The sequence below is a fragment of the Balaenoptera physalus genome, assembly GCF_965194825.1.
Source record: "Balaenoptera physalus genome assembly, chromosome: 10".
In the NCBI taxonomy this organism is placed as follows: Eukaryota; Metazoa; Chordata; class Mammalia; order Artiodactyla; family Balaenopteridae; genus Balaenoptera; species Balaenoptera physalus.
The window spans coordinates 22,259,938-22,284,035 of NC_138889.1; the positions used below are offsets into that span (position 1 = coordinate 22,259,938).

Consider the following 24,098-nt stretch of genomic DNA (forward strand, 5'->3'; position numbering starts at 1 on the left):
CAAATGCTGCTGGTAGATTGGAGAGGACTGAAAATTGACCATGATATTTACCATGAGGAAGTCATTGATTACCTTGATTCAGGCAATCTCAGTGAAGTGATGAAGTGGAAGTCTGACTTTAATGGTTTAAATACAGAACGGGAGAAGAGAAAAGGAACACAGAATACACATAACTCTTTTAAGGAATTTTTCTGTAAAAGGGAACAGAGAAATAGAACAGTAGGTGGAGGGAGATGTGTTTTTAAACCAACTCCATGGAGGCGTATTTTATATACAATATAATATAAAATAAAATGCTTACATTTTAAGTATACTCTTCTATGAGTTTTGACAAATATACACAAACTAGTTATCACCACTACAATGAACATATAGGATGTTTGCATCACCTCAGAAAGTTCCTTCACACTTCCTGCTGTCAGCACTTCCTCATCCTCACACCCAGGCAACCACTGATCAGATTTTTATCACCATTGATTTTGCGCCGGTTCTAGACTTAATATCCTGGAATCATACAATATGCAATCTTTTGTGTTTGGCTTCTTTCTCTTCTTTCTCCCTGTTGTTGTGTTTATCAGCAGATCATTCCTTTTTTTATTGCTGACTTGTATTCTATTGATGGACATAACATGATTCGGTTATCTATTTACTTGCTGATGGGATATTGGAGTTGTTTATAAATTATATAAAAATATATACTTACGGGGCTTCCTTGGTGGCACAGTGGTTGAGAATCTGCCTGCCAATTCAGGGGACACGGGTTCGAGCCCTGGTCTGGGAAGATCCCACATGCCGCGGAGCAGCTGGGCCCTTGAGCCGCAATTACTGAGCCTGCGCGTCTGGAGCCTGTGCTCCGCAACAAGAGAGGCCACGATAGTAAGAGGCCTGCGCACCGCGATGAAGAGTGGCCCCCATTTGCCGCAACTAGAGAAAGCCCTCGCACAGAAACGAAGACCCAACACAGCCATAAATAAATAAATAAATAAATAAATAAATAAAAACAAATAAATAAATTTAAAAAAATTAAAAAAAATATATATACTTATAATGTATATATGAGTATAGTATATACAGAAGCAAAAAAAAATTTGTAACTATGTGTGGTGATGGATGTTAACTAGACTTATTGTGGTGATCATTTTGCAATACATACAAATATAGAATCATTGTTATACACTTGGATGTTAATTTCTTCACATTTTTATAATACAAAGACATTTTATTGAATTCTGCACATGTGCAGAATTTGTAAACATGTAAACATTTATATATAATATGTATACTTTTATAAAAATAATATATATCATTTATATGTATATAATTCATTGTATCATTTATACATAAATAATTTTTACATAATTGTATTTATATATTATATATTTAATCTTGTCTGGGTTAAATCGGCTTCTTTATGTGAGAAAAACCTTTTCTAACCACCAATTAGATGTCAAGGAATACAATGTTAGCATACACAAAATAATTAATATTTATTTATAATCTGTTAGATCCTATGATGACAACAAAATAAAATCTGATTGCATACAAGAGATTTTTTTCCTTTGCTCCCATCCAAATACATCAGGTTGTTATCTTTTCTTTTTTCTACAAAGGCTCATATTGACTGAGCAAGCCAAAGTAGAAAAACTGCTGTAATGAGTTAGAGGAAAACGAAGTGCATTGAATCTAAGGATTATACAGGGATGGAAAGAGTATGAGAATTTTAAGTGAGAGAACCTAGATTGAGTTCTTGACCCACCACTTCTTAACTATGTGTCCTCGGGCAAGATACTCAACCATTCCCCCAAATCCCAGTTTCTCATCTGTAAAATAAAAGCAATAACAGAAATAACATTCAGGGAGCACATGTTAGGTGCCAAGCTAGCGCTTCATGTGCATTACTCCGTTTACTCTTCACATCAACCCTTTCAGGTGGGTACTGTTATATTCTCAATCTGCAAATGAGGAAACTGAGGCTTGAGAAGTTAAATAATTTGTCCAAGATCTCACAGCGAGTAAGCGACGAGGCAGAGATTCAAAGTTTGATTCCAGAGCCCACAATCTTAGCTATTACACTGTACTACCTTACCATAATAATATAATGTGATAATCAAACTAGTTAATGTATGTTAAAACGCTTAAGTTACTTGGCACGTGTTATTTTCACCTCATTAGAGGGGGTATCATTAATCAATAGAGAGCATCAAGATATAAAGAAATGAGCACTGAGATTGTTAATCAGGGGCCCTGGGATTGTCCATAAATCAGAGCAGTGGTTGTGGCAACGCCGCTTAACACTTCCAGCCTCAGTTTGATTAATCTGCAAAAATGATCAGGTAACATTTAGTTCTTTCTAGCTAGAAAATTACGTCGCTTTGCCATTTTATGACTTTCTGGGCCTAGCTTTCTCTCATCTGCTGGTTCTAAGTTTTCCTCTCGGAGACTTTGTTGCGTTTTCCTCTCTTGTTCCCACCTCCTGAATGCCTTGAGCTCGTATACAAGATTTTCAAAACGTATAACATGCTTAGAAATATTTGTGAACAATGGAATGACAAATCTTTTTTTCCTTTGGAAAGTTTTGCTTATTTTGTTTTGTTTTGAGAATGTAATGCATTTTCACTGTCCAAAAGTCAAAACCCTATCACAAGTCATACACTGAGGAGTTTTGCTCCCCACCCTGACCCTGTCTACCCTTTTTCCCCTGCCTCCATTTCTTACTTTCTGATTCACCCTTCCAGTGATTATCTATCTATGCAAGTTCAAGCAATATGAGTATAAATATTCCTATTTTCTCCCCCTTCTTACACAGAAAATGATACATTATATTCAGTGTTCCACACTTTGCCTTTTTCTCTTAACAGTGTACCTTGGAAGTTACCTTACATCAGTACACACAAAGAGCTTCCTTTACTTTATTAATTTTTTTAGCTGTGTATTATTCAACTGTGGGACAATACCATCGTTTATTTAGCCAATCTCCTAATGAAGGACACTTGAAGGGCATTTCTAATATTTTGCTATTACAGACTATGCTGCAAATGAATAAGCCTGTACACATATCATTTCATATTATACACAGCTGTATCTGTAGGACAAATTCCCAGAAGTGGAATTCCTGGGTTTAAGAGTAAATGAATTTGTAACTTTTATAAATATTATCATATTGCCCTGCATAGAAGTCAGACCATTTTACACACCAGCTAGGAATATATCAGAGTGCCTACTTCCCCACAGATTTGCCAACATCGTGCTGTCAAACATTGGATTTTTAAGTAATCTGACAGGGAAAATGGTATGCAGAGTGAGTTTAATTTGCATGAAGATGTAGCTTTTAAAAAAGAGCTGGAACCGCGGTGGGCTGGGGATGGTGGTGTGATTGGGCGATTGGGATTGACATGTATACACTGATTTGTATAAAATTGATGACTAATAAGAACCTGCAGTATAAACAAACAAACAAACAAACAAAACAACTAATACTAAACTTTCTTTGGGTTATTTGTATGGAAATATGTTAATATAAATGTTTCAGACATTACATGAAATTTCTAAAAATCTTATATGTTCTGGTATAATGTTATAAGTCATAATTCTAGTTATTACTTTAAAATGTATATCTCAGAAATAACTAAATTTCCTTGGCAATTGCATTATTATGAACTTTCATAAAATCTTTAACCATGGTCATATTTAAGTCTTTTGTCATTTACAGACAGTTCTGGGTGTACTCTGATGCTTTTGCAAATATGTTCCTATAAAAGGGTTTCATCTTCAAGGAATTCATGGAAAAGACTCTGACAAGTACAGGTTTCTGGTAACTGACTACACTGCTGAACTGAATGAATAATCATTTTCAGAACTCTAATGGAAAACTGATGAACTCATAAAAGTGCTAACAAAAGATCAAGATGAAAAAAAATTTATTACATGGGACTGAGTGAATTGATGAGGATGATTATAATTTTTGTGACTTTCTGTTTGAATAAAAAAAAAAGATAAGTACTAGGGATGTAATGTACAACATGATAAATATAATTAACAGTGCTGTATGTTATATATGAAAGTTAAGAGAGTAAACCCTAAGAGTTCTTATCACAAAAAAAAAAAAAAAAAAAAGAGTTGGGAAGTTGAAATGCTGGTCAAAATTCAAGGTAAATTTTGGTAGAAAGGGATTCTTCAAAGCAGACCCTAAGTCTGAAGCTTTGCAGCAGACTAATACGTAAAACTGACTTTGGAAAGAAACAAAAATATTTTTCAGTAACTCAAAGATTTATGTCAAGGAAGTTCACGGAAATTTGGCAACTGCTCTGTAGTTACTCAATCTTAATCCAGAAAGATCAAATGCTGCATTCCTGCAGACTGGCCTTGAGCTCTCCCGCAGCCCTGTTAACTGAATTTTATTTATTGTTGGGTTCTAGTATGGCCTGCATATTAGTAACTCCAAATTAATAATTGCATATTAATAAACTCCAAAGGCAAAATAATACACATATAATGTCTTGAACAGATATCATAGAGCAAAAATGGCACAAATGATGAAAAATAGGACCGGAGGAAATCCCTTTTGTTAGTGAGTCAATCTCTCCCTCTCCTTCCCCCTTTCTCTCTCTTTCTCTCTCTCTCTCTCTCTCTCTCTCTCACACAGACACACACACACACACACAATCCCAGCAGAAGCGTTTCTTTCAGAATCAAAGAAATAGAAATGTGTAGATTCTGTTCTACTTTTCCCCTTGACTCCAAGGGAGGAAAGGAATAAATCCATTTTGGGGGGTAGAATGTAATGTAAAATATGTAGTGTTTCTGCTATGTTTGTATGTTATAGAAACCACTGTACTGAAGGCCATCTAGTATCATTTCTTTTGGTAACACTTCACACCTCATTTAATTTAAATACAAATTATGCCTCATCTTATTCATCAAAATAAAATGGTAATAATGCTGATAGCCACCTCATAGGGTTTTTGGTGCAGATTTAAAAAGTCTAACATGTAAAGTGAGTGCTTGGCACAGAGTTAAGCATTCAGTAAATGTTAGCTGTTATCATATTTACTTTTTGTTAGTTAGAAATTTCATGTGACCGTAGAATCTTTGGACATGGAAGGCACAATATGCATTGCTTTTATATATTTAGGGAAGTCTTGAAAACTTAATGCACAGTGGTCAAAATCGACACAGAAAGTGAGAGTGATGATGGAAAGAGTCCTGCAATGGTTAGTGTTAATGCTAAACTTGTTTGATTTTTAAACTCAAGTGTGAGAGGCAAAATAATGGCCCACATAGATGTCCATGCCCTAATACTTGGAACCCATGAAAATGTTCACTTATATGTCAAAAGAGTTTTTGCAGATGTTATTTTGGGTAGGGCCCTTGAAAATGATTATCCTGTATCATCCAGATGGGCCCAAACTAATCATGAGTCCTTAAAAGAGAGAACCTGCTGTGGTCAGGGGGAGATATACGATGATGCAAAAAGGGTCAGAGAGAAGTGATGTGAGATCTCACCCAGCACACCAGCTGTTGTTGGCTCTAAAAAATAGAATTGAGCTAATCGAACGCAGGAAGCCCCTAAAACTGGGAAAGGCGAGGAAGCAGACTCTCTCCTTGAGCATCCAGAAAGGAACAAGGCCCTGCCCACACCCTGATTTTAGCCCAGTGAGTCCCAGGTTGGATCCATCCTATAGAACTGTGAGATAGTCAATTTGGTACAGCAGCAAAAGAGGACTAATAAACTGTCTACTGAAAAAACTGCACAACATGAGAGCTGTGAGTTTCAGTTTTATTTGGGGACTTACTGAGGACTATAGCCCAGGAGACGCCTCTCAAATAGCTCTGAGGAGCTTCTCCAGAGAGGCTGTGGGTGAGGAGGTCAGTAGATAGATATGTGATTTTGGAGAAGGGGTATGTGCAATCAAGCACGCATCTTGGTGGAAGGTTACTGTTAGTCATGAGGAACAGGTCTCTCAGTTAATGATTTTAGTGCTTTTCTAAGTATGGGAAGATGCAAGAATCTGGGTTCATGGAATTTTCTCCTGAAAATATCTAACTATCTGAGAGCCTGTTCTGACTGTTCTCCCAGAGCACAGAGTGCCTCATCGCTGATCTTCACCCTGAATTCTTTCCAGAGTGTGTTGTACGTCAGTGAGTGCAGTGGCTAATGACTTGATTCTTATAGAACTGGGTGGCGAGTGACATTCCTTAGTTGGCAACACCAAGGTAGCAATCTTTTGCAAGGACATAGAACTTAGGTCCATTTATTACATGTTTTGTACTAAAAAAAATTTAAATGAAACATGCCATGAATAAGTAAACAGCACCAAAACTATACATTCCACTGCCTTGAACTGTAGATGAATTAGGTACACAATATGCCAGTTTGCTGTTCTACAACATTTGAGATGGCTTAGCCCAGGCCTGAGGCTGAACACTTTTGAGGTATGGGCAATAAAGTCGAATCACTGGTATTTCAGGGCAATGCTGAATCCATCTCTGTTGGGACATTCAGACATACATTTATACATGCACTGTGTGGTTTTATCATGCTTGGTGAAATTACATTTTTTGGAAACTCTTTTGGCAAGAAATAGTTTGGCCCACATTTCAGAAATTTAAAATATGGCATATCCTACATTGCTAAAATTGTAGAATTGAAGGACTTTCAGATCATTTTGTGTGACAAAACTTAATGAAAATAAATTAACATTGTGCAGTTCACCTTTTACAATAGCAATAATGTAAATGAAGACTACTGATGTTTGTTACTGACTCACAGTGCAATATGGTCTTAAAAAAAAATATGCCGGCATTGAAATATCAGAATTTTATAAATATCTCAGGGGTAGTTAACTTACATATAAATCCATTTGGAAAGTTTCTGTCTATCTTCTGATGTACTTACACTGTAGAACAAAAATATGTAAAAGACACATTCTAACATTTCAACTATATTGTGTTCTCTATGATATCATTTTTTTGAAACTTACTGACACTTTATTACCTAGTACATTGTCAACTTTATGTGTTCTCTCTGAACTTATTAGAAAATTGGATTAAGTACAGGTTACTACATGTCTGAAATTTATTATATTCTTATTGATAGTTTGATCTATTAGTTACTGAAAGAGGTATGTTAAAAGAATCTCCAATATGATTGCATATTTGCCCATTTCCATGAAATTCTGTTTTATAAATAATATGTATATATACATATATATATCACATATACATAGGCTATGTTACGTTTGGAGTCACAAGATATTGCAGGTTAATTTAAATGTTTAGCATTAGATAGTGGTCCCATTTATATTTTATAATGCATTTTCCCCCTGAAAGTCCATTTAATCAAACAGCAATACAGCAAATTAACTTTCTTTGAACTGTTTTTACCTAGTATTTGTTTTTCTATTCTTTTGTCTTCAACCTTTTTGTTTTCATGATTTTGATGAGTCTCTTCTAAATGTGGTAGAGTCAGAATTTTTGCTTCCTAAATGAAAGTCTGCCTTTTATATTGGTGTATTTAATCCTTTTGATATATTGGAATTTATTTTCAAGATTTCATTTTACTCTTTTAAAACACGTGCCTTTTAAATGCTTTCCTCCTCCTTTTATTCTTTCTTTTGGAGCTTAAATGATATACTTGTCAGGATAGAGGCCAACCTGCAAGAATAACAAAAAGACTTTAAAATAAGTACCTTAAAGAGCGTAAATGTTGACTTCTGTCTCATGGAACATTTCAGAAGTGCGCCAGGACGTAGGTAGGGGTGGGGTAGGCGCTGCCACTTCAACATAGGTAGGCAACTCTACTACCTGAGGTCCTTCAGGTACTCAGGCTGGTAGATTGGTTCTGCCACTCTGCTATCCTTAATGCTTAATTTCCATTTATTTTTACATCTCATGTGATCACTCTGGTTGTTGCCATTTTCTAGCCTGTGGAAAAGGAAAATAGAGAAGGCTTCCTTATAAAAAGTTTATCTGTTTTCACACATCGCTTCCACTTGCAAACAACTAGCAAAAACTGTAATAGGGACACACCTAGCTGAAAATGAAGCTGAGAAATGTGGTCTCTGGCTGGTAAGTCATGTGCTCAGCTAAGATTCAGGGTACTCTGTTCCTAAAAGGAAGAAAGGGAAAAAGGATCCTGCCAATAACACTTTGGTTCATTACTCCTTTCCTGCTTTATATGATATATTCATCCAGTAATAGAAATAGTTCTATCTTGCTTGTATTTTTATCCTCTGATGAGATCATAGTTACTGTTATAATCAAGTGTTATTTAGATTTACCCATACGGTTGCTAATTTTTTTGCTTATCATTTCTCCTTGCCTCTTAGCCCTTCCTTTTGGGTTCAATTTTACTATTCTTGAAGAACATTGTGTTTATTGCTGCCTAACAAATTGCTCTAATATGTAATGGATTTAAACATCTATTATCTCACAGTTTCTGGATGTCAGAATCTGGTGCAGCTTTGCTGTGACCTCTGCTTCAGGGTCTCTCCCAGGCTGCAATCAACATGTCAATGGGGGATGTGGTCATCTGAAGGCTCAACTGAGGAAGGATCTGTTTCCACCTCACTCAAGTGTTTGTTGACAGGTTTCAGTTCTTCGAGGGTGGGCAATTGGACTAAGGTCTTGGTTCCTTGATGGCTGTTTGCCAGAGGCCACCCTCTGTTCTTTGCCCTGTGAGCCTCTCCAACATGGCAGCTTCTTCATCATGTCATGTAAGCATGAGGGCAATAGAGGAAGAAAGCCAGCAAGACAGAAGTCACAGTCTTTTATAACCTAATACCAGAAGTGACATCCCATCACTTTTGCTGTATTTATTTGTTAGAAGCAAATCACTCAGTCCAGCCCATGCTCAAGAGGAGGGGATTATACCTAGGCATGAATCCCAACAGGTGGGGATCATTGGGAGCCAGGTCAGAAGCTGCCTGCTACAAACATCCTCTTTATAAGTTCTTTTAGTAAGAGTCTGAGGTCAATAGCTCTATTAATTGTTGTTGACTTAAAAATGTCTTTATTTCAGCCTCATCTCTTTCTTCTGGGACTTCAAATAGAAGTATGTTAGACCCCTTGATATTGTAACACAGGCCAATGCTGCCATGTTCTTTTTTTTCTCCCCCAGTCTTTTTTATCTTCGGATGTCATTTTGGAAGTTTATATTGTTGTGTTTTCAGGCTCACTGATCTTTGCTTGTGCAATGTTTTTTATTTCTAACCTTTGTACATTTAGACATTTCAAAACACACTTCCAAATGGTTCACCATCAAAGGATAAACAGAGTAGAAATTTGAAAGTATTTAAACTAAACAATAAAGAAAGTATTTTGTTTCAAACTCTGTATGCAGCCAAACATAGAACTTAGGAAATTTTAAATAAAGAACTTTAAATACTTCTTTAAAAAACAAAATTGAAAATTGGTGAGATTATATCTAGATCAAGAAGTTAGAAAAAGAACAAACAAGTAAATCTAAGGAACTTAGAATGAAGGAAATTATAAATATAAATGAATAAATAAAATTAGAAAACAAAGATACAGGTGAGATCAATGTCCAAAGTTGTTATTTGAAAAGCCTAATAAAATCAACTTTTGGCAGAATTATTCAAAGAATATAGGGAGATGACCCAGAAAATAATACATGAAATATAAAAAACAGTATACCTATAGATATATCAGAGGTTTTTTTTAAAGATAAGTAAATAATAGGAAAATTTTATGCTAATAAGTATTGCAAATTAGGTAAAATACACCATTTGCTAGAAATTTATAACTTTCTAAACCAGCTTTTGAATAAATAGAAAACATGAATAAACCTGTAAGTATGACAGATAAATAAAGGGAGGCAATCAAGCATTTATTCCGCTTTTCCTATACAGGCTCTATTTCAGGATATCTGAATAGAAGATGAGGGCAAGTCTGTCTCTGCAGAAGTAGCCTAGGTAATCAATGAAGAAGTATTGGTAGAATTAGAACACCAACATTTTGCATGCCCAAGTGAACTGTTCATCAGGAGTGGCTAAGATCACAAAAAGAGACAACCAACTATTAACATTTGAGAGGCATGTTTAAAAGTTTAGAAGTACCTAAAAAGTAAACTTAACAAAGAAATGGGACCTAAAACTGAGCAAGTCACTTGGTTCAAGTTCTTATTTGCATATAATGATTTAATTGTAAACAATGACAGAGGGATTTAATGATTTAATTATAAGCAATGACAGAGGGATTTATAGTGCTGTAAGGTTCACAAAAGCTGTGTTATGTCAGAGAATGGTTCTTGCAAGGGCTGAACTGAGTCCTGGAGGCTGGCTATGCTTTAGCCAGGTGCAGGCAGAGGAGTACATAACATAATGCAGGGGAGAAAGGCATGAGGCAGGACGGATGGGTGGTGGAAAGAGCTTGAGGGATATTGTGGGTCCATCTGAGCAGTTTGTTTTATTTTACTAATAAGTGGTCATTTCAATGGTGATGGAATATCACATAATGATGATAGAATGTCATTCAAGGATTTCATCCAGAAAGTGAAAATAAAGGAATCCTTATTTGAAATGGAGTTGAGAAGCCCTGAAGGGGGAGCTCTCACACACCACCATTCATTGCCCTTTGCAGACTCCATCAGGAAGGAGCATGCCTTTCACTCCCTAACAGGAAGTAGCTTACTTTACACACATCAGCAGGAGAAAAGATGATTTTTCTCCTTGCCCAGCCAATGGGAAACCACTACACTCAGCCAATGAAAAGCTGCCACCACCCTGAATTCTCATTGGCTTCCAATGAACTTTTGTTCAAAACAGCCCCTCCCAACTTCCTCCTCTCCTCTATAAAAGCAAGCCCCTTTTCTCTATTCTCTGACCTTGCCTGTAGTTTGCCATAGCTTGCATGTCCTGAGTTGCAATTCCTCTGCTATCCCTGAATAAACTCATTTTGCTGGTTGAATAACTGGCTATTTTATTTTTAAGGTTGACAAAAGTAACTTGATCATATCAATATTTTAATAGTATTGGCCTACTGGCAGTATGAAGCATACTTTAGAGCAAGATAAGATTGCAGGAAGGAAGGTCAATTAAGACAAAGATGGCAATTTATTTAAATATCAGTGATTTAATTTAAGTTAGAAAACCCACCAATATCATCAGCCATATTAATAAATCACCTGGGAGTGGAATGAGTAATTTCTTAGAGTGAAATATACTTAGGTTTAATTTCATACTCCTTTTAAAAATTTTAGATAATGCTAATTTCTGACCCTATTCCTAAACTATATGGATTGTGTAGAATCTTAAGCATCTACTATTGAATATAGATGTGAAAAATATATGTGATATAAATATACGTTAATAATATAATTTACAAGAATAATATAATTTACAATAATATAATAATAAAATTATATGGATATAATGTGTAAGTATATAATTAAATATAATAAAAATAATAAAATGGTCATTTCTTGTGCTTATGTCCTGGACTTGGGACCAGGAAGACCTAGATTTAAATTTTGGATTCACAATTTAATAGCAGTATAATTCTAAGTAAGTCACAACCACTGTGCACCTCAGGAGGTTCATCTTTAAAATAAGATGGCAGGGATTGTTTTGTTCACTGCTGTGTCTCCAGCAGTAGCATAGTGATTTACACACTGCTAATGTCAATAAATACTTACTGATTAAAGGCATGTCTACTCTACAGAGTTGCTGTGCTAATGAAATGAGATAAAAATTGTGAAAATTTCTAGAACAAAAAACCCTAAAATTTATATGGAATCACAAAAGTCCCAGAATTGTCAAAGCAATCCTGAGGAAAAAAGAACAAAACTGGAGGCATAACCCTTCCAGACCTCACACTATACTACAAAGCTACAGTAATCAAAACATCATGGTATTGGCTCAAAACAGACATACAGATCAATGGAAGAGAATAGAGACCCGGAAATAAACCCACACACCTTTGGTCAATTAATCTATGACAAAGGAAGCAAGAATATACAATGGAGAAAAGACAGTCTTTTCAATAAGTGGTGTTGGGAAAGCGGGACAGCTACATGTAAATCAATGAAATTAGAACACTTCGTCATACCATACACAAAAATAAACTCAAAATGGATTAAAGACCTACATGTAAGGCCAGACACTATCAAACTCTTAGAGGAAAACATAGGCAGAACACTCTATGACCTAAATCACAGCAAGATCCTTTTTGACCCACCTCCTAGAGAAATGGAAATAAAAACAAAAATAAACAAATGGGACCTAATGAAACTTCAAAGCTTTTGCACAGCAAAGGAAACCATAAATAAGACCAAAAGACAACCCTCAGAAAGGGAGAAAATATTTGCTAATGAAGCAACTGACAAAGGATTAATCTCCAAAATTTACAAGCAGCTAATGCAGCTCAATATCAAAAAAACAAACAACCCAATCCAGAAATGGGCAGAAGACCTAAATAGACATTTCTCCAAAGAAGATATACAGATTGCCAACAAACACATGAAAGAATGCTCAACATCATTAATCATTAGAGAAATGCAAATCAAAACTACAATGAGATATCATCTCACACCAGTCAGAATGGCCATCATCAAAAAATCTACAAACAATAAATGCTGGAGAGGGTGTGGAGAAAAGGGAACCCTCCTACACTGTTGGTGGGAATGTAAATTGGTGCAGCCACTATGGAAAACAGTATGGAGATTCCTTAAAAAACTAAAAATAGAGCTACCATGTGACCCAGCAATCTGCTCCTGAGTATATATCCAGAAAAGATGAAAACTCGAATTCAAAAATATACATGTACCCCAATGTTCATAGCAGCACTATTTACAATAGCCAAGACACGGTAACAACTGAAGTGCCCATCAACAGACAACTGGTTTAAGAAGATCTGGTTATCATATATAAAATAGAATATTACTCAGCCATAAAACAGAATGCAATATTGCCATCTGTGGCAACATGGATGGACCTAGAGATTATTATACTTAGTGAAGTAAGTCAGGCAGAGAAAGACAAGTATTACATGATATCACTTATATGTGGAATTTAAAAAGTAATACCAATGAATCTATATACAAAACAGAAAGAGACTCACAGACATAGAAAACAAACTTATGGTTACCAAAGGGGAAAGGGAGGGTGGGAGGGATAAATTAGGAGTATGGGATTAACAGATACAAACTACTATACATAAAATAGATAAGCAAAAAGGATTTACTGTGTAGCAAAAGGAACTATATTCAGTATCTTCTAATAACATATAATGGAAAATAATCTGAAAAAATATATATAACTGAATCACTTTTCTGTATACCTGAAACAATCACAATTTTGTAAATCAAATATACTTTAATTTTAAAAAATTGTGAAAGTTCCTAACACAGTTCTTAACAAAGATACTATTAAATGGCTGCTTTGTGCCAGGCACTATGACAGCTGCTGGGGATATGAAGATGAATAAGACAGCCTTCCTACTCTTGGGATCTTCAGTCTAAACGAGCTACACAAAGTATTTGTGATGGGGTACATGGTACTGCGAAGCTCAGAGTAGGTGCTCTATAAACATTGAACCTAAATTTTATAACACTTTACAGTTTACAAAGCACTTTCATGAACATTATCCTATTTGAAACAATGGGTACCATAAATTTTACAAGAATAAACAAAAGACTTAGGCATTCAGCAGAGGGAGGGATGATCTTTTGTGATGAGTAAGCATGACTTCATGGGAAAGATGGAATTTTAGTTGAGTTTCAGAATACAGATGGATTTTGACAGGAGTGAAAGATGGAAGGGTGGGAGTTTTAGAAGACAGAGAAATACGCAAGCAAAAGCGTGTCCTCCGTAATTCTGTATCACTTTTTTATCTGTGTTCACAAACCATATGTTTATAAATTCCCTCTGGAATAGTGCCGAATCTTGATATCTGTAATTTTTGGAATCTACCCTTACTGGCCTTTGAAAATCTGGAAAACCTTTTTTTATTCATCTTTAATTTTCAGGCACATGATTCATGAATTCTGATGATTACTAATGGAAATTACATGACAGTATTCATTTATTCACAAATACTTATTGAAACCTTGATATGCTCAAGGCCTTGTCCCTGGCAGGGCGGGGCCTACTAAGATGAACTATGTATACAAGCAACTACCCCACAAAGCAGAGAGCTGTAAGTGCCCTAACGGAGCTGAAGCTGGATTTACACTAGGAGGGCTGAGAGGAGAGGGATTATCTGCAGCGGGGTTTTTTTGTTTGTTTTTTGTTTTGTTTTCCAGTTCTCCTCCTACAAGTCATTCATCTGACTTTGGAGATTTGATCTTATAAAAAAAAGATTAACTGTTCTTTTACAACCTCCTCTTCCAGATTACTTGCAGGGTTTGTTGTGACCGGTTCAACTCGAACGTCTTTCTCTTCACCAGAAGACTGAGGCAATTTAGGAGCCGAATGACTGCTGACTCTCTGCCCTGAGGTTCAGTACTCACCATACATTGTCTGAGGGACTTTACTCAGGCCTGTACTTTCTTGTTCTGAATATTCTTTAAAGTATCTTCTATTGTGTTTAGCATATTTGCAATATCCACCTGACTTTCGCCTTTGAAGAGTAGCCTTAGGCAGGAAGGCCCAGGAAGAGTTATGGCTCTTTGTGACGCACTATCCCATCCTGCCTGTCAGTTTTTCTAACCCTCAGGATGGCCCTGAAGGATGGAACATCTTATCCATGTAAAACTGTTATGGAGATTCTGACCCTCTAAAAGAATAATTTATCCAAGGTCTCAGAGCTCAAAAGTGGTAGACCTTGGATTTGAACATCGTTATTTCTGACCTCAAAGCCCATGCTTTTCCCACCACAACGTATTAACCGTGATAAAGTGTATTTTAAAATTCATCTTCCTGGTTTTGTAAAATTCTTTTAAAAAAATCTCAGTTCACCGAAGTTTCCTGTTCAGGCTCATGGATTTCAGGTGCTCAACGAGCATCTATTTGCCATTCAAAGCCTAGGATCATTATCTGCCTTCTTCGGTATCCTCGTTTATTCATTACCGGGATCATTTACAACTTTATAGTCATAGTTATTCTCCTGGGTGTCTGCCTATTGGCTTTCTGAAATTTCCCACTGTCCTTGTTGACAATGGCTAGAATTCCCTTTTATCGTAGTTTTTGAACTCCAAGATGACACTCTCCCATTTTTTTTTCTTAACGGGCAGGAGGAGGAGGGAAGCGCAGGACAAAAGAAAGTGGTTTAGTTAACTGGGGATTGTTTTACTGTATCTTTCCGTCAGACGTTTAGCTATCTTGTAAAATTTATTGTTCCTGCTTGGCAACTCCAGAAGCTAACAAAGCAGCAAGATCAATACAAAACCTGGTCAGTAAGTAGAACAACACAGGCGCGTAGCCCCGCCTCTATTACCACGCCCGGGAGGCGGGGCCGCGCTAGCGGCGCTCGGGACTTATAGGCCACCCGGAAGGCACGCGGGGCCTTGGCGGTGCACTGAGCAGGCCCTCGCCGGGACCCCGGGCGTCAGGCAGGCGCAGCGTCAGCCCGCCCACAGTCTTGGAGCCTCCCTCTCGTGGCCGCTGCCTTGCGGCCTGCGTCGCCTCCCGTAGTTATTCAACCGGCTATGGCCGCTCGTCTCCTGCGTGTCGCCTCCGCCGCCCTCGGCGACACAGCCGGCCGGTGGCTGCTCCTCGCCGGACCCCGCGCGGGAGCCGGCGGCCTCCGGGGTAGCCGGGGGCAGGGCGGGAGCGCCAGGCCGGGCCTGGGCGGCGGCGCAGCGGCAGCAACGCGGACGCTGAGCGTGTCGGCGCGCGCGCAGAGCAGGTGAGGCGCGGGGGGCGCGTGGGCGTTGGGTCCCTGGCAGAACGGCCGCGCTCCTTCCGCCCGCTTTCCGGTTCCGTCGGCTTCTCCCGGCGACGGCGTGCGGGCCACACGCCCGGCCCCGCCCGCCTCTTGCTCCGCCTTCCCCGTGTCCCCGGCTGGTCGCTCGGTGTGGTCGCGGCCTCCTTTCCTTACCGCTAACAAGTTGCCTTTCAGATCCACTGACGCCTGGCGGGGAATGGGGGCCCGGGATCCCCGATCTCCTTGTCCCAGTGCCTTCTGTACCCTCAGGAAAGCCGGGCACTTTGCTGCCGCTGGTTCTCCGTGCGGTTTGGCGAGGATCTAACCTTTGCTATGACCGGAACCGCGGTGACCTTCGTAAGATGCGCCCCGTTCATGTCCTGGCCTGCAGTTTCTTATCGTGCCTTCCTCCTGCTAGGTCAGGACGTTCTGTCTCCAAGTCCGTGTCCATTTAGGATACACCCGCTCCGTCCCCGAGCTTCCCTGTGTGCTCTCTTCTGGTTGCTGTCGGGGTAAAAGCCCCTGCGTTGGACTGGCAAGGCAGGGTTTTAAACTGGGCTTTGACACTTATTGTCCAGTTTGTCTAACAGTTAGACAAACTGTTAGAGGATAACAATCGTGTCGGCCTCACAGGATTATTTGAAGAACAAACGAGAGCATACAGGTAATGCAAGGAGTCTTGTGTCTGGCCCGTTACGAGGACTCAGTAGATCCCACCTGTGAGCGTCAGCTGCCTCCTAGGCTCACAGCGTTGTGTTTTGTATTAAGCGTCGAAAGAGGTGAGAGAAAATTTGCCCAAAATATGTTGCAGTCTTATATTATTGGGCAGATTCGTTTCTCAAAGACAGAATCCCCTTACATACAGTAGAGATAAAATTTCCTCATAATTTCAGAGTATAGCACTGTGTTGGCGCCTTATATAATGCAGGTCTTTGACTCCCTGCTGTTGTGTAGCAGCAAGAAGGAGCTGCAAGGAGAAAGGGTTGGATGTGTATTCCTCTCTAGTTTCTTCTTCATGAGGTTCCTGAGAATAGGGTGGAGTTGTTACTCATCTTTTCCCCTGTAGTCCCATAATATAGTGGGTGCTCAATACATTTTTGTTGCATGAACTGCGAGGGAGATAATGGGGAAGGCAAGCAGGGGTTACTTGTCCCTGTTTCCGTTACACTTTCCTGTCTTTGACCTTCCTCTGCCAGGATGCCTTGTTTTCTGCACTGTATGCTTTCTTGAAAATTTGTGTATAAATTGGGACATATGTTGAACATATTTGTGTAACGAGTATTTAAAGGAACATGATTGCTTTTGTAAATGGGAATTATCTCCCCCAAAGTTACTGTTTGAATTGGTACATCACGTTGTCTTAAAGGGAAGCACATCTGTCTGTTCCCTTATAAACCTGCTTTCCCCTTCATTGGCACGGTTTCCATTGGTGGCCTGTGCTTCCTATCACAGACTTTGGAGCTACAACTAGGTTTTCTGACTCTTATTATCTAAGACTTATGCTATCCAATATGATCACTACTAACCACATGTAGTCATTTAAGTTTAAGATAATTAAAGTTAAATAAAATTAAAGAATCATTTTCCCAGTCCCACTGGCCACATTTCAAGTACTGGATAACCACACGTGGCTAGTAGCTACTGTCTGGGACATCACAGCTATAGAACATCTCTGTTATTGCACAAAGTTTGGACAGAACAGTCTAGAAGCTGTAGTTCTGACTTTAAGTTTAACATTTAGATAAGCTTTCAGTAATTGAGAGTCGAAAAACTCCTTTTACTCCAAAATACCCTGATATAGTACTTGATATTTTGTAGTGATTTAGGTTGCAAAGGGCTTTTACGTGTATTATTTCCCTTGACTCTTAAGAAAATCCTCTGAGATAGATGAGGTAGATAAACGAGAATAAAAATTTATATTAAGTAGCATGCAAAACTACGACTAGAACTCACATAGTTTCTGTTTGTTTTTTGAGCACCATTAGAGTTGATAATTCTTTAGCCCATAGGGTCATTTGGAAGAGTTAAGGTGGCTATGGAAGTGGGGAGCCCTAGACGGCGCCCTTTTCTTGGACCAACTACCCCAGGCTACCCCACATAGTGGAAGGGTGGGCATCAGCAGCCGTAACTCCTCTCCCTATTAGAAGCCTGTTAAGGGCTTTACCACAGCAGCCCCTGGACAGCTTTGTCAACATATCTGCTGTGGTTGAGCAGAATAAATGGCGGTGCATAAAGGGTAACAAGTGAAGAAGATAGTTGTTTGTGGTGCTGGCTGATTCATTGATGATGACAGAGAATTTAGAAGGATCCTAATTATTTCCCAGTGCATGAAATCTTATCCTTTTTGGGAACAGCTAGAAGCTTTTTGCTAGTTCTTAGAATTGGGGAAGAAATCTGTACAAAACCCACAAATACCACTTGTTAATAGTGAATGGATAAAGTTACCTGGATAAAGTACACGTGTATAATGCTTTAAGGAACAAAATGTTTCCACAAACTTTCTCTCCTTTAATTCTCTCAGCAGCTTGGTGAAGTCACTGTTATTGCCATTTTACCCATGGTCACCCAGTGAGTACACGTATGTCAGAACCAGGGCTAGAATCTACGTGTTCTGACTCTTACATTCCATACTTTCTCAGCTGCAAAATTACTTTTTCTCTCTCATTTCTGCTTCCTCTCCTGTTCTTTGATAAACCTATTATTACTCTTACTCTACAGTATTTTTCTGGGGCTGTACACCTTTTTTAATGTGTAGCAGCAGTTCAGGCTCCTTAACAAAAGGACCGGGGCTTTAAATAAAAGTTATCAATCAGTGTTTGTTGAGCTCTACAGTATGTTAGGAATTTTGCATATGTTGTCAAAACTATGAGATAAATGTTACCCGGATTTTACAGAAGAGGAGTCTGACGTCAGAGTTGCAATTCCTTGGCTGCAGCTCAGCTGTAGAGTGCTGCAGAAGAGCAGCAGTGCCCAAACCTCTGGCCTTCAGTAGTGTGTATAAATGATGGAATTCTTTCTGCTGGACTTCTTGTACCTTAGGCTGCCAGGCATTTTTGGATGTCAAATCTCTAGACTTCTGCAGGGCTCAGACCCATATTTCCATCAGGCTTCTGGACATCTGCGTCTGTTTATTATTAAATCAAACAGGTCTAAAGTTGAACTCATTTGCAATCTTCCCCAAAGCTCCTTCTCCTCCTAAGTTAACCTTAAGTTAAACTGTACTCCCTCATTGCCCGAGCTAGAAATTTCAACATTATTTCTTCCCTCTCCAAAACCTTTTAATTCTGCCTCCTGAATATCTCTTAAATCAGTGTCTCCTACATCTTTGCTTTGTGTATGCCCTTTCAATAACCTCCAGTGTGGTCTCCCTGCCTCCAGAGTATCTTCATTCCTAGTCATTCTTCTTCGAAAAAATAGCAGTTGCCTAGTTGAAAATCATGAATGTTTGGCAATACTTGCTTTAAAGCATTTTTTGCTATGAAAAGAAGTAGGAGAGCATATGCCCATTTGAGGGACATTCTCTATCTCTCTCTCTCTCTCTCACACACACACACTTCTGATCAAAATTTTTAATTACTAGGATCCTCTTTTTTCAACATTGAGTTATCAAGGATGACATTATCTGATAAGGCCTCAGCTGCCTTGTTTGGGAAATGAGATGATGGACTTGGTAATTTGCAAGATATTTATAGCTCTGAAATTATGTAATTCTAGGTTTTACTCACACTAAACAACGTTTTCTTTGATGGACTATTACCATCTATTGGCAGTAGTGAAAATTACAACTAATTCGTTTAAGCTGAAGTACATCTTTTCAATTGTGAGGTACAAATTTAAATGACCAGTAGTGGAGGATAAGTATCTAGTTGATAATATGATTTCTTTTCCTAAAGTTTGGACTGATGTTTGTGAGAAGGGTAAGAAATTTAAGTTAGTTAGCTAACTGATAACTAGCTGATAGATATCCTATAGTAATGAAACATGTAAGGAGGTATTATATTTATTTTCCCACATATTCAAACAAAGAATACCTTTTTTCTAATCCCTTTGTTTTTCGAGTACACTACATGGACCAAAATGAGATGTTCAAATACTCAGAAAACTATCAAACTGCTGGCTCTCAGTGACCGTACTTATCAGACACTTGCATAACAATTGCCTTATCAATAGCAGAATGATTTGTTTTTAAAGCTCTCCACTACCGTCACCTAGTCTTTTAGGGACACATTCACGGAGACATTGTTTTTCAGAGAGCTATGTGAGAGCAAAGCAAACTTCACGAGTGATCATGATTGCTAAGCATTTCATGTAACTGTGACCTGACAGTGACCACTGGGGAGACACATACTACAAGGTGGCCTTGATAATGACGTACTTGCTATTTCCTTTAAGGTGGCAGAGCTTCCCTCCTGGTAGATGGGTAGATAGATATGCCTCTGATTTGTGGTGTCTCCTTCCCAAATAAACTTGGGAAAGAAAAGAAAATACTGTAAAGGAGGATATTTGCACACACACACACACACACACACACAACCTAGTTTTTTGACGTTACAGGTTCTTAAAACAATTATTTTAAAGTATCTTTTGAAATTACTAAAAATAATAAAGGACTGCTTCCTTTTCCAGCTCAGAAGATAAAATAACAGTCCACTTTATAAACCGTGATGGTGAAACATTAACAAGCAAAGGAAAAGTTGGTGACACTCTACTAGATGTTGTGGTTGAAAATAATCTAGATATTGATGGTTTTGGTGAGTATGGAACATTCTTTAAAATTTATAAGTGAAACTATTGAATAGGTTTCAGCTTTGTTTTTTCGAAGAATTTTAACTAGAGTATGCTAAGTGAAATATTAAAATTCAGGATGTGTTAGTGTTATTCTCACCTATAAAGAATAAGAGTGACACCGTGTTTCTCTTCTTTGAACATTTAATTAGCTATATGCCCCAAAGTCTGTTGCTTCATTATGTTATTGATTATGTGTGCAATGCAAAGCTGGGAGTAGGAAGTGGAATTGAAAGATACCAGGTTGAGATAATAAATGTCATATCACGGGGGTAGTTAAATCATTTTAAGTTAGTCTTTTTTTTTTTTAAACTTTATTTTGACATAATCTTAGACTTATAGAAAAGTTGCAAAAATAGTACAGAGAGTTTCTGTATAATCTTCACTCAGCTTCCCCTACTGATAACAATTTATATAACCATAATACAATAATCAAAACGCAGAAATTAACATTGGTTCAATAACTAAAAAACTACAGATTTATAGAATTTTGCTAGCTTTTCCACTAATGTCTCTGTTTTGGGATTCAATCCAGGATCCCACATCGCATTTAGTTATCATATCTCCTTAGTCTCCTTCAGTCTGACATTTCCTCAGTCTTGTTTTTCATGACCTTGATACTTTTGAAAAGTACTGGTAAGTATTTTGTAAAATGTTCCTCAATTTGGGTTTGACTGGTGTTTTCTTTCTCTCTTTTTTTTTAATTTAATTTTTTAAAAATTATTTTATTTATTTATTTATGTATGTCTGCACCACGTGGCTTATGGGATCTTAGTTCTCAACTGGGGATTGAACCTGGGCCCTTGGCAGTGAAAGCATCGAGTCCTAACCACTGGACCTCCAGGGAATTCCCAGACTGGTGTTTTCTTAATTACATTGAGCTTGTGCATTCTTTTTATTTTAAGTGAGTTTTATTTTACTTACGACTTTCTTATTTTATTTTATTTTTATTGAGATATAATTGACATGTTAGTTTCAGGTATACAACATGATGGTTTGATATTTGTATACACTGTGAAGTGATCACCTGAACAGTAAGTCTAGTTAGCATTCATCACCATACATAGTCTTGAACGCCAGCTCACCTTCCTAGAAAGGGTAATTAATCTACATCTTACTAGAGAAGGAAGTGTTTTGTTTAGAAAGTTTTCATTTCTAGGCTTTTGACCATATTCCTTAACCACTCACACAAAGCCCATGTCCTGGAAGCTGCCATCTTAGAGCTCAGGGATACCCTGTATATCACTTGTCAGTTTTGCTCGAGCATTCTCTCTGTCTAGAACGGTGGTTCTTTAAGAGGATTCCATCAGTGTCACTTGGGAAATGCACATTCTCAGGCCCCACTCCAGACCTACTGATTCAGAAAGTCTGGGGTGTGGCCCAGAAATGTGTGTTTTAACAAGCCCTCCATGTGATTTGGTTGCATGTTAAAGTTTGAGAACAATTGGTCTGCAGTCAGGTCCAAGGAGCATATCTGACTATTCTTCTTTCAAGGCACTGTTCACATTGCACTTTTTTTTTTTAAATTTTATTATTATTATTTATTTATTTTATTTATTTTTGGCTGTGTTGGGTCTTCGTTTCTGTGCAAGGGCTTTCTCTAGTTGCGGCAAGCAGGGACCACTCTTCATCGCGGTGCGCGGGCCTCTCACTGTCGTGGCCTCTGTTGTTGCGGAGCACAGGCTCCAGACGCGCAGGCTCAGTAATTGTGGCTCATGGGCCCAGCTGCTCTGCAGCATGTGGGATCTTCCCAGACCAGGGCTCGAACCCGTGTCCCCTGCATCGGCAGGCAGATTCTCAACTACTGTGCCACCAGGGAAGCCCCCACATTGCACTTCTAAGAACACTTTTCATATCAGAATTATTTCTCCTCCTCCATTCTCCCATGATATATTAAATATACTTCTCTATGTTAATATTCATCTCAGTTTTCCTTTTTAGAGGGAATATCCCTTTCGTTTATTAGAGTTTGTGCTTTTGGAAGACTGTTATCACTCAGGTAACCAGAGTTGGCACTCAGTAATATTTGCTGAATTTCTGAATCTAATGTCAGTTTCAGGGATAACTGTAACAAATACCATTTGAGTGCATACTACATCCCAGCATGTGTTATCTATTATTGTAACAACTCTAAGAGGTAGATTTTTTTTTTAACTTCCGTTTTATAGATGAAGAAACTAAAGTTCAGAGAAATTAATGTTCCCTGGGTCATACAGGTGGAAAGTGAGAAGGCTAAGATTCAAACCTAAGTCTCTGTAACTCCTAAACCTCTGCTTTTTCCTTTATGCCTTTTTCTCTAAGAAGCATCTTTCCTTTGTGAACACTTGTTACAGAAATTAGGTGATGAAATAGTTGATATAGTTCTAGTTTTAAGGAATTTTTTACTCTAATGCAGTGGTTCTTGGCTAGGACTGAGTTTCAGAATTCTGCAGAACTTTTAAAAATGTTACATCCTTGATGGTAAGGGAGAGAGGGACGTTGTGCAGGTATCCTTTTAAAAAGCTCCACCTGGTTCAGATCCATACCATGGTTAAGAACAACTAATTTATGGAAAAGAACCCATTGATAATTTATATATATATTCTATGAAATTTATATTTTATTGATCTCCCTCATGAGTTCATATTCAGCAACACTTTTGACTAAGCTTGGTTTCTCTGAATTATTCTCTCACAAATGAAAAGTATTACATTGCACAGTAATTGAGAACAGACTCTGGAATCAGACAAATTGTGGTTCATAAACCAATATTGTCACTTACTAGCCATGAGACCTGGAGCAAGCTACTTTACGTCTGTATGCCTCAGTTTCCTCTTCTGTAAAATGGGATTGTAATAGTTCTAAGGGTTGTTAAAGATTAAATAGGATATTGGAAGTGAAGTGCTTAGCATAGTGGCTACGTTGGTAAGAACAGTAGGATTTGTGACATTTTAACTTGCCCTGTTCGCCTTCTCCTCTCCCCAGTTCAACAGTAGCCTTAAAAACCAGCAGCCTTGTGGCCACTGGAGGGGCAAACTGGTTTGAGTTCCTCAGAAGGTCCCATCTCCAGAACGTTGTCACTTGTCTTGCAGCTTCTCAGAAAAGCTCTGTTCCAGGGCGTTGTTACTTGACCTGCCTCAGAGATTGCTCTGTGGGGAGGCTCTGTCCCTAGGACTTCCGTCTAAAATAATTACCTGCAGTTGTTGAACACTGTGCTGCCTGAGGCTGTGATGCCACTTGGAGCAAACAAGAGCCCGGCCAAAAATCTAAAAGTAGATCTGGGGAACGAGATGTCTGTAGTGGGCTTTGAAATGCTTCAGGGATCTAGAAGACCACGCACAAATGCAGGACTGTGTTTGTGCCCTCGACAGGGCCCCAGTGTCTCATCTCTGGCTGACTTTGAGGTCCCATGCAGGTGAAGGCCAAGACAGACATGTAGACTGCTTGGACGCTGAAGGTGCGCCAAATCACGCACCGAGCTCCTCAGCAAAGGGTAGAAGCCGTATTGGTTC

At 38.4% G+C, this 24,098-nt stretch overlaps 1 protein-coding gene and 1 long non-coding RNA gene across 10 annotated transcripts in view; one reads left to right on the forward strand and one right to left on the reverse strand.

The window, feature by feature from the left end:
- LOC309667926 overlaps positions 1-24,098 on the reverse strand; it is a 614,088-nt gene that overhangs the window by 478,824 nt on the left and 111,166 nt on the right. The window lies entirely within an intron of this gene.
- The window catches only part of FDX1 (ferredoxin 1), a 35,095-nt gene continuing 26,438 nt past the window's right edge, over positions 15,442-24,098 (forward strand). For 2 of the 9 annotated variants that reach the window (XM_082476918.1, XM_082476917.1), the window contains exons 1-2: positions 15,442-15,804; positions 20,449-20,573. In XM_082476918.1, the coding sequence (XP_082333044.1) occupies positions 15,605-15,804; positions 20,449-20,573 (325 nt within the window). In that variant the 5' untranslated portion in view covers positions 15,442-15,604. The remainder of the gene's footprint in view (positions 15,805-20,448; positions 20,574-24,098) is intronic. The other 7 variants (XR_014267990.1, XR_014267991.1, XM_082476920.1 and 4 more) reach the window with 4 other exon arrangements.